Below are 12,378 nucleotides of genomic sequence, written 5' to 3'. Positions count from 1 at the left end.
TGCACATGTGTATGTGTGTGTGTGTGCACATGTGTATGTGTGTGTGTGCACATGTGTATGTGTGTGTGTGCACATGTGTATGTGTGTGTGTGCACGTGTGTGTGCACATGTGTGTGTGTGCACATGTGTATGTGTGTGTGCGTATGTGTGTGTGTGCACATGTGTATGTGTGTGTGCACATGTGTATGTGTGTGTGTGTGCACATGTGTATGTGTGTGCACATGTGTATGTGTGTGTGTGTGTACATGTGTATGTGTGTGTGTGTGCACATGTGTGTGCATGTGTGTGTGTGTGTGCACATGTGTATGTGTGTGTGCACATGTGTATGTGTGTGTGTGTGTGCACATGTGTATGTGTGTGTGTGTGCACATGTGTATGTGTGTGTGTGCACATGTGTGTGTGTGTGTGTGCACATGTGTATGTGTGTGTGTGCACATGTGTATGTGTGTGTGTGTGCACATGTATGTGCATGTGTGTCTACATTCCATTTACTCTGCTGATCGATTTTTATGAAAACTTTCTTAGCTGAACAAAATACTTTATGGATTCCATGTGACTCCAAGCCTCCTAAACAATAATCACATTGATTTACAGTTCTTGATCTAGCAATGGACAAGTCGTCTTTTTTGTTGTGCTTGGATCTGTCTTTGTATTTTCACCACAAGAATTTCACGGGCCATTTCAATGTGTAACCAGCTGTCAATCAAACAGTTTTACCTGCTGCGATCTATTTGTATGACTTTCAATTTTTGCTCTTTATAAACTGATCAGGGACTATGAGACATTTTTGGCAAGTTAAGCGTTTAAAAGTGCTGACAACTTATTTTGGCTTCAGCATTAAAAAGTGAGTGACCTCTGTAACTCTTAAGAGTCGATATGAATATGACAGAAACTTTCATTATTCAGCACAAGCAGAGCCAATCCTGACTCGGTGCAGTGAAAATGCAGTACATATTGCAGTACCTATTACATATTCTAAAAGTGTTATCAGGTTTAATTTATGTACCTAATATAATATATTGTAGATGACAATGTTCTACGGGATGAAGAAGGATCAGTGTCACCTCTCGGCAATCACAAAATATCTTCATTTCTTACACAAAGTCTACAAGTACATAAAGGAATAAGGTGTGCACAATCCCTGGCCACTGTAATTGAGGGTTAACTCTGCAGTGCTTTAGGAACATTACATGCCTTAGGTGGTAATAATTCTATAATCTGATATTTAATAACAAAATATATATAATATTAACTGCATCTTTCCATTGTTGATAATGGCTTTGTGTTTTGTGTTGAATATTATTACAATAATTATCATAATCATTCTCTATGAATAAAAAACTGTATTGCTACCAAGCAACATTATTAACATATTAACCTTATCATTATTACAATTCATGTTAGACTAAACCACATTTGTCTTTTCTATTTCAGATTCGAGTTGATGGCCCCATCAGTGGAGCGGTACAGTATGAAACCATCCAGGTGGTGGAGTCTGGCCCTGTTTTAAGAGATATGGCCTTCACAAAGAATGAAGAACAGCTCTTTGTCATGTCGGATAAGCAGGTTGGTTCTTTTATATATGGTTCCGGGGAAGCTTTGTTTCATTTAACATCTTAGAAGTAGATTGCCAGCAGTTTAAAAAAAAGCCTAAAAATGTCCTATTCTGGATTAATATAAGTGATTTTCTGCTCAGTATCGTCATTTTTTTTGGGCCAGGATGAATCAGAATTCCAAAGATTGTCTTTAACTCTAGGAGACTTGTCCTGTCCAACATTATATTGACAGCGTTTTTAGTTAAATGGCACTTTATAATGCTTCATTTTGTCAGGTGGTGGCACTATAGCGAAATTAAAAACTACACTTGATGTTCATTTACATGATTATCTGAACAGGCGATAGATCATCCAGTGAATTAATAAAATGCTTATTCGTCTGGGAATTGATCTTTTTGTGCTGCACAAATAATCACAGTATTTGGCAGCACATCAGCAGAGTCGGTCAGTAGCCATTGAATGACCTCTTAGCAGCTACAATGTTGCCGGTTGGAGTAGTTTACCTTTTCACATCATGCAGTGTAAGCAGTGCCTTACTGCCAGGGTCCTGCACAGATAAATGCTAACCACTGGGGTCTCTACTGGTGAATAAGTGATAATCTCGTTAAGCCACTGGACATGGAGGACAACCTCTTTATCATCAGGTAAAACCAATACCCTCATTAATGCATCCTTAAGTCCACGTGCACGTGTTGAGTATTTGGTGAGTTTTTTACCTCAGTATTTATAAACCAAAACCAGAAGTGGGTGATAAATACTGAAGTGGTGACGTGTTTCTATTATACTTTTCCTCAGATTGTTCCACTCCTGGTTTTGGCTTACAAATATTGAGGTAAAAAACTCACCGAATACTCAACATGTGCACGTGGCCTAAAAGAAAACTTCTTACCTAGAAATGTACCACAAACATGACGACAATTACCCAGTGATGACCTGTAAGCCTCGTGTTTCCTTTACATGTCTTTTGTAGTTAAATTGTCCTTTGCCAGATGCCTGTGGTTAAGCAAAACATAGCACCATGTGCTCTGGGAAGTGCGAAGCTGGCAAGACTCCAGTCATGCCTTCTGTACCAGGACATAAACACATGGTTTTACTCCCATCATCTGCTTAAAACTACAAATAAACATGACAGCTGATCTCCGCGCACCAAAAGAGTCACCCTTGATAGAAGTTGATTGGTAAGACATCTATGACCTACCAGTACCGGCAAGTTCAACTGCAGTGTAGAGAGCTGCATTTCTGAATTTTGTGGACACTACTGCTAATGAGATTTTCAGAGCATATGTTCAGTAGGCTATTTCCTAATACACAATGTAGTCTGATTATCCTGAGAGAGTAACAACTCTTCAAGCATTGCCATGGTTACTACATGAAGTCTGGTGAAAGGAACCATGAGGTGTCAGGAACGGGAAGGACACGGTGGTGTGAACAGTAGGGAAATGTAGCTGTATGTGTTGTATCCAAAGAAGTTTTAAAATTAATGAGGACCTCAGAGCGGAATAATTGCTGTTCTGTATTCTGGCTTATGTTTCGTTTTCTCTTGATAATTAAGAATGAAGGGACCTTTACTACCTGTGATATGCAAAGTGCATTGATGGCTCACTGTGAGCACGTTCTGCACATGATCAAGGAAAAATTGTTGTTAGTGATTTGGACATAGCATTAAAGACTGCAAAAGCAAATTCAGAATTTCTAATGTTATCCATTTTTGAAGTCTAGCCATTTTTTGTTTTGTTTCAATGATGACAAATTATTTAAATTTTTTTTTCCCAGAGGCATTTTATTAAAACCTCACAATTCTGAGACTATTATACCCAAAAATGAAAAACTGCTAGGGTGACTGTTTTCGTCTGCATGCTAGGTGTAAAAATATAGATTCTAAAACTGAAATTTGACAATCTGTTAATTAGACCGAATGCACTGTGAATGAAGGAAGGGAATGTGTGATTCATCTAGGAAGATCATTTTGAATATATTATCTGATTTTACCACAAATTGCAGAGCCAAAGACATGTCGCAATTGATTGTAAATTATAAAGTCTTACTAGTAATTTGGAGAAAGAGTGTTGGTGACTCAGTAAAATGTTGATGGTGCTGTTTTATCAAACCTGACATTCTAGACCTTGGTGATTTGCATTGAATGTCTACGATTTCCTATTTTAAGGTCCAACATTTTAATTAATATCAAAAGATATATTTATAGCAATCAATACACAAATCTACTGATATAGAACTCAAAATTCCCAAATATTAATTTATATAAGCTGAAAATTGTCAAAAAAGTATTCTGATAAATGCTCATTCCCAATCAGATTGTGTAAACATGCCACCAATTGGTCAATGAATGTACAAAATACTTGTTCGTAGAGAGATCAAATAATTCATGCCAGCATGGAAATTGTTGATGTCAGCAGCACATTGCCCCATTCTTACATGGGACAATATGCTGCTGACAGTGACGATTTCCACGATAGCATGAATTATTTCATCAGTCTACAATTGCATTAATAATCTGTCCCTATCAGTTTGTGTTGGCCCATATGAACAGGCCATTAAATGAGTGTCTATTGACTTGTATATAGTCAAACATAGTTTAATATAGTAACATAGTAACATAGTTTTTAAGGTTGAAGGAAGACTAAGTCCATCTAGTTCAACCCATAGCCTAACATGTTGATCCAGAGGAAGGCAAAAAAAACCATGTGGCAAACACCAAGCTCCACATTGGGGAAAAAAATTCCTTCCTGACTCCACATGGCACTCAGACTAGTTCCCTGGATCAACGCCCTATCAAGGAATCTAGTATATATAACCTGTAATATTATACTTTTCAAGAAAGGCATCCATGGCCTTCTTAAATTTTAGTAGTGAATCACTCATTACAACATCATGCGGCAGAGAGTTCCATAGTCTTACTGCGCTTACAGTAAAGAATCCGCATCTGTGATTATGATTAAACCTTCTTTCCTCCAGACGTAGAAGATGCCCCCTTGTCCCCATCTCAGGCCTCAGAGTAAAAAGATCAGTAGAAAGGTCTTTGTACTGTCCCCTCATATATTTGTACATAGTAATAAGATCACCCCTAAGCCTTTGTTTTTCCAAACTAAATAACGCCAAGTGTAATAACCTGTCTTGGTATTGCAGACCCCCCAGTCCTCTAATAACCTTGTTCGCTCTTCTCTGCACCCGCTCTAGTTCAGCTATGTCTTTCTTATACACCGGAGACCAGAACTGTACACAGTATTCTAAGTGTGGTCGCACTAGTGACTTGTATAGAGGTAAAATTATGTTCTCCTCATCAGCATCTATGCCTCTTTTAATGCATCCCATTATTTTATTTGCCTTTGCCGCAGCTGCCTGACACTGGCCACCAAACCTGAGCTTGTCGTCCACCAATACACCTAGGTCTTTTTCAGTGACAGTTTGCCCAGTGTTTTACAATTAAGCATATAATTATACATTTTATTTCCTCTGTCCAAGTGCATTACCTCACATTTATCCCCATTAAAGCTCATTTGCCGAAGTATAGGTCTCATGCACTAACTAATATTGTTGCAGTAGAGTATTGTGCAAGTAGCAAAGAACCTACTTCTCCGTATCATTTTTCCCATCTTTGGAGATTTTTTATGTTGAACTTGAACTGTATTGTCTGGAAACAAATTTCTAGCCACACAGCGAGAATTGTCATTTCTATTCTTCCCTTGTTATGTTATGGGTTCATGTCATAGATAAGTGTCCAAGATAAGCAGGCATTTCCCCGGCAGAATCCTAGAAACTAATCAGCTTTGACATTGTTTGTTCTGCCCTCAGGATCAGTTGATGTTCCAGATAGTTTTATAAAGTAAAAATAAAATATGTGTAACTATTTTTGAGAAAATTTACTGCTAAACCTCAGGGAAGAACAGCAGCAACAACTTAAACTTTCACAAGGTCTTTAATATTCTCCTTTAATTGTTAATATTGAAATACTGAAAAATCCAACGCAGATAAGAATATGTGTAACTCATAGGTAGCCAAGCTGTGTAACATATGTACAGTATGTTATGATGTTCAGTCCATGCAATTGCGAAAGAGTCAATGGAGTGTCTTTCATCATTTGCTTGTCTTCCCAGCTGGTTTAGTTTTCTGCTTCTTTTTACCCTGGAATGGTACAACAATGCTCCTTTGTGCTCCCTAGATTGGGTACAGATGCAGAAGGCATCAACATGTATCAGCCAAAACCAAATCTAACTGGTGACTCCATTTTCTTTACAGTTTAAAAAAGACTTCATCAAGTTCATCGTTTTTCCACCAGTTATACATTCTCTATCGCTAGATTAAATTATATCCCACAATGCCCTTTGTTCTAAGAAAAACATCTAGCCTTTTTTATATGCTGATAGAGTTCCTGCCATTCTATCACTACCTCTTGTAGTCGGGCATTCCACGGTCTGACTGCTCTAACTGTGAAGAACCCTTTCCTATTTATATGCCACACTCACCTTTTCTCCACGTGCAATGAATGTTCCCTGGTCCTTTATAAGGTCCATGGAATGAACAAATCGTGCCAGTGTTTTGTATTGACCACATGTTTTTATACATATAAATGAGATCATCCCTGATGCATTATTTTCCGAGCTAAACAAGTCCATCATGTTTTATAAACTAATTGCTTGCAATTTCAAGTAATTAACCTCAGAACATTTTACAGGGAGAAGACTGGAGAACAATAATAAAAAATGATAAAAGCAGACTTAAACTCAGAGATTAATACTGCAAGGCAATAGCGCTAAACATGAAGTAACTTGTTTTTTTCATACTTCTGAAAGAAACTAAACATTAAAAAATTGTATTTGGAAAATGATATGAAAGATATATAAAAAAAGAAAATACAGGAGCCAAATTCTGAGAATACAGATTAAGATATTCTTTAAAGGAAACTTCTCATCTCATTCATGCTGCCCAAACCGCAGACAGCATGAATCAGATCCTAGTTGCACGATTGCAGTCAAGTATATATTTCTCTTAGATGCCCTGAGAAAATATCCTATAAAGATAAGACAGGGGACTATATCCAGAGACTAGACTAGTTCAGCTCCGCCCCAGGTGGGTTCTTCCCAGCGCTGCTGCAGGTGATTGACAGGTCTGTCCCTTATATGTACATATCAAGTGACCTGTCAAATACATTTAGCAGCGCTTGGAAGAGCCGGCCAGGGGCGACACCGGACTAATCTTGTCTCCGGCTATGGTTCCCAGCCAGATCTTTAAAGTATATTTCTCCGTCATTTCAGAGAAACATATTTCTGGCTGCAATTGTGTATCAGGTTCTGATTCATGCTGCCTGGGGTTTGGGCAACATGAATCAGCTGACGGGTTCCCTTTTATAATAAAACTGATATTAATCAAGAAGTTGTATCTAATTAATGTCTGCACTGGTTCAGTGGTTTACTATACAATACATTATTTTTGTGCTAGAGAATATTTTTAGTGGAAGTTTAGTTTAGTTTAGGGCTATATTGAATGTTAACTTTTCCATATGTTTTATGTAACTGTACATCAAATGTGACATTTTTTGCTTCTTTGATTATGTGCCATGTATTTTCTTCACTTATGCATTAACAGTTGTGTTTTTCCAACAACATAAAGATGGTCGACCTTGATATTATAGCATGTTTGTGACTTTTTAGACATCACAACTACTTAGCACCAATTTGACTTTAACACAGTATATCACAAGCCTCCATATTTCTCTTATCCAGGCAGACAATTATCTCCTCACACGTTTTAGGATGAGATAATCCTGATTCTCAGCAGAAAATTCCCCTCTTCACCTTTTTTATTTGCCCTCAGAGAGCCATCATAAGGGGCCCTGCAGGATTGATTTATCATATTGAATGGTCACGGTGTGATAAGATATGCCTGATTAATCTTGTAGAGGCAAAATCTAATAATTATGCTCCAGCATTTCAATCCCATTCAGAAGAATGTTTTAATGTGTATTGATTTCAGGCAGGGATTTTCATTTTATTAGCACACTGAAAATCAAGGATATGGAATTTTAATTGATGGGAACACTTCTTTATGAAAAGGCTAGGACAATGGGCATGGCTAAAAGCAGACACAAATGAAGTCACTTTTGGAATAACTTGCTACTTAAAACCGCTATTACTTTGTCTCCTGAATTAATATAGGTTATTAATTGCCAATTCCATTTTTTATGTCATCAAAGCTTAAACTGTCAATTTTATGTAGAATAAAAACAGCTAAATACTTAATGGATAAAGCATTGGTATTCAACATGTAAATGATATTACCTTTGGTTCCAAATTTTGCTCATTGAATTTTTGTAAACTTTTGCAGGATTTCTCATTTGACATACTACCCCAAGTAGTAATAGTGGCTGCAAAGCAAAATAAAATGTTTTTTGACTTTTTTATTCTGTATCTCCATTGCAGAGATACAAGCAATCAAATATTTGACATCTAATGAGTTAACCTTAGCTAAGTCCAAGTAGGTGTCATTAGATAGTTTTCACTGGGGAAATGAACTTCTACCTCCTTTATGACACTGATCAATCAGAAGCAGGCAGCAACATAGAAGAGCAAAAGTACCTGTGATGATGTCATCAGGGTCACATGACCTGAGTCCACAAGTCCTGCCAGCTGGAGTGCGCAGCCTAAATTAGCAAAGAAGAAATATTACACAGCACAGATGTGTGCAGCTATTAACTCCAGAACTTTTCAGTAGTACAAATGACGCGCCCCCTGGGCAGTGGGGTACCCGGTGCCGGGCTGGTAGATGCTGGGGGTTGTAGTAACTGTGGCGGTGACCCAGTCCGTGACCCAGGGCGGTCAATCCAAGGGTAATTTGTATATATAGGTTTTATAATGTCCGACTACGCCACCTGTGGAGTGCGGCTAATGGAGGCCGCCGCTGCGGAACAGTCCTCTGAAGCTGATGGTTTGGCAGCAAAGGTGGTATAACTCCCCACAGGAAGAGTTAGTTTCAGGGCAGTGTGTGGATGATGGTGGTTGTGCAGGGTATCAGTAATAACCACAGAGTCAGTATAGTGCAGTCCCAGGGTCTTTACTCACAGTTGTCAATTAGGCAAGCATGGACTGGAGTACTGGCTAGTGATAAGAGTCCGGTCGGCCTGGAAGCAAGCGTAGAGTCCTCCTTGCCAGGTAGAGTTGTAGGCCTACCGTTCTTACTATTCTCTTTGGCTTCCCTGCTTGTAGCTGCGTTGTAGCCCACGTCCCTGAGGGTAATGTGTGGTGCTCACCCATATGGCTGGTAGCGCGGGCCTTGTGGATGCTTTGCTACTGGTTCCTCTGTGCTACTGAGCCTCCGGGCGTCTGATGGGGGCCAGGGGACCTGCAATCTCCTGCCCTACGGTATCTGCTGCTGGGCCTGCTGGGTCCCACAGCCTCGGACTCCGGTGTCCGGTGCTTTGTGTGCTCCAGCTAGGACGAGCTATCTCCAGCTCCAGTCCCTAGCTCCTCTCTCCTTGATGTCCTAAACTCAACTCCTCACTAAACTAACTAACCCCGCCTCCAGAACCCAGTTGCCAAGGGGAGGGTCCTCCCCTCGCTGGTCTAGAGCCAGGAAGTGTTGCATGTGTTATGTTCCTGTCCAGGAAACCCCTGCTTGCCTCCAGACATGGCATTACTTCTTTTGAGGGAAGCAATACCACTGTGGCAACCAGACCCTCTGGGGTGCCACACAAACATGTGTAATAGCAGCCATGCAAACACCCATGTTAAGGTTATCACAGAACACACGAGTCAATATATGGAAGAGATATAGGGTGTATAAGGCAATCTTCAAATAAAGACTACGCACATCTTGCAATCTTCATCAGACTTGGTCCTGATAATTTATTGTAGAAAATAAATGATAACAAGATGACATGCCGAGGACATGCCCCCTACTTCATACATAATACCTGTGATTCAGCTGGACCATTTTTTAGACACAAATTAGCATAAATATAATTAATTGCTAAAAAGTTTGCAAAACCAGATAAGAGTTCTGCATGTACATACATGTAAAAGAATTCTAACCATAGAAATGAGCCATCACAAAAATGCATTAAAGCTGCAGCTTTCATTTAACCCTTTCAGTTGCATCATGTCAAGCTATTAAGTCCAGTTAATATTTCCAGAATTTCTGTGACGTCTAATATATTGTCATGCTGTTTCGTGCTGTTGTCGGTGAGGTAAGCAGTAGCTTGTTGGCTACTGCCTTTATTAAATTACATTATAGGAAGGACAGGTGGACAAACTTACAAATTGAAATTGATTGTAAAGTTTGCAAACAGATGCAATATGTGCATTAGATAAAATATTGACATTGAGAGATGCTAATATTTTAAGCTGAAAAGCAACTCTTGTTTACACAAAACAAATTGTCTTTGAAGTCCACAAGGGAATAACAGACAATTCAACAACGTAAAAGGAACAATTGCATTTTAATATTGTACTGCAAGATTTAACTGAGTAGTTATGTAAGCTTAAATCATAACATTTAGTTTAAAGAGAATCTGTCAGTAGGATCAACCCTCCTAAGCTGTCTATATTGTCATCTGGGTCATAGGAAGCTGAATAAAATTATACCTTGATGTCTGCTATCTGATGTCTTATTTCAGAGAAATAAATAAATTTTTTATATGTAAATGACCTCTTCCAGGCTCTGGGGTGGACACTGCTTTGAAGATAACTTTGCCTCCAGAGCTTATTTTACATGAAGGGGGAGTTACCAGTGTGAGACAAGTAACTAACACAGAACAGGAGAACTGAACTTTGTCTTCTTAAAAACACATTTTTGCAACTCTCTGAGCTCTGCTTGAGCTCTGCTGTATTGCAGCAATATTACAACCCTGTCTGCTTGAGAGATGGAAGCTGGAGCTGAGAGGATCCTGTAGATGTGTCAGGTATAATGACATACAGCTCTGCAGTGTGATCGGGAGAGCAGAGAGCGGCCATTACACATCACACTGGTAACCATTACACATCACACTGGTAACTCCCCCTTTATGTAAAATAAGCTTTGGAGGCCGAGTTATCTTTCAGACAGTGTCCGCCTCAGAGCCTGGAAGAGGTAATTTACATAAAGTGATAAAAGATGATTTATAAACAGCAAGGCATCTGATATGAGACATACAGATAGGACTTTTCCAGCATTCTATAACCTGTATGACCATATTAATAGTTTAGATAGGTCAAATTTGGTGATAGATTCCCTTTAAAACAATATGAGGAACTTGCATGTTATTCAGATTTCATTGAATTTGTTTTATATAAAGTATCATCTGAACTAATTTAGTTACAGTACAATGTAGCCAGTTGGACAATAAGGTAGGTCAGAGGTTTGCAAACTAGACTTACCTTCTTTATTTACATTATAATGACTATGAATCTGAAATCTAAAAGTAATCACATGCATAAGAAGAAGGAGGGAAGGGAGGAAACAACAAAATGGCCACCATCTTGTTACACTGACAGAAACTTATCTTAGAATAGGACAGGTGCCTTTGAGCATGTGCAGTAGAAAGCTCCACTCCCTCCCTTCATGTGTATGAAGATGTGCTCCCAGTGGATTTTCTGATCTAATACTGGAGATACCAGTGGTTGTAAGGTAAGAAGAGGCTACTCACACTGCTGTCCACCACGTCTAATCTAATACTGGAGATATCAGTGGTGCTAAGTTGAGAAGAGGCTACTTACACTGCTGTCCACCACGTCTAATCTAATACTGGAGATTCCAGTGGTGCTAAGGTAAGAAGAGGCTGCTCACACTGCTGTCCATCACATCTAATCTAATACTGGAGATACCTAGCGTGCTGACATAAGAAGAGGCTGCTCACACTGCTCTCCATCATGTCTAATCTAAAACTGGAGATACCAAGCGTTCTAACATAAGAAGAGGCTGCTCACACTGTTGTCCACGACGTCTGATCTAATACTGAAGATACCAAGGATGCTGAAATAAGTAGAAGGTGCTCACACTCTTGTCCACCACGTTTGATCTAATACTAAGATACCAGTGGTGCAGAGATAAAAAGAAGTTGCTCACACTGCTGTACACCACATCTGATCTAATACTGGAGATACAAGGGGTTCTGAGATAAGAAGAGGTTGCTCATACTGGTGTCCACTATGTCTGATCAATACTGGAGATACCAAGGGTGCTAAGATAAGAAGAGGCTGCTCACACTGCTGTCCATCGTGCCTTTCTTAAACATAGTGACTGTTGTTTCCTGGAAATAGTCTATCTCGCATACTTTTATGGTATCTCCAGGTGAAAGCAGCAGAGCCTCATACTTCACAGGCGCCTGTCTTATAAATATACTATGACAGGTTTCTGTAAGTGTGGCCATTTTGATGTAGTATGGAAATTACTGCTCTAAACCAGTGTGATTTTCTAATTAAATGTGTAATAACATTACCTTTCTTTTACGTCTATACCCAGAGAACTGCATAAATGTTCAAAGTACTAACCAAGGTAAATTCTAGGTGGATTCCGTGTTTACCTACCAGTACTGTCATCCATTACCATTTTAATATACAAATATAATATGCACTCCATAATAAGGGAAGAATAGAAATTCTCACTTAAAATACTCAATGATTTTTGCATTTATCTGCAGTTAATTTTCTCACACCACATATCATTTATATCTCATATCCCATTTTTGTAGGAGATTATGTAATGCTATTGTGTCCATGTTTCTCTGTTTAGAGGGATTACAATTGTGTCTATATACATTTTTAGCATAAAAACCTATACAAAAAGGTAAGCTAATTACAGATTAGACTCGCTTAACATTCATACAACTCAATGT

At 38.9% G+C, this 12,378-nt stretch overlaps 1 protein-coding gene across 1 annotated transcript in view; it reads left to right on the top strand.

The window, feature by feature from the left end:
• Positions 1-12,378, top strand: part of PLXNA4 (plexin A4) — a 1,035,275-nt gene that overhangs the window by 491,761 nt on the left and 531,136 nt on the right. Inside the window, exon 4 of the mRNA XM_073652480.1 lies at positions 1,435-1,566. Within this exon, the coding sequence (XP_073508581.1) occupies positions 1,435-1,566 (132 nt within the window). The remainder of the gene's footprint in view (positions 1-1,434; positions 1,567-12,378) is intronic.

Source organism: Phyllobates terribilis, unplaced genomic scaffold, assembly GCF_046119375.1.
Source record: "Phyllobates terribilis strain yellow unplaced genomic scaffold, ASM4611937v1 Scaffold_11__3_contigs__length_659146591, whole genome shotgun sequence".
Taxonomy (NCBI): Eukaryota; Metazoa; Chordata; class Amphibia; order Anura; family Dendrobatidae; genus Phyllobates; species Phyllobates terribilis.
This window is presented reverse-complemented; position numbering and strand designations above follow the sequence as displayed.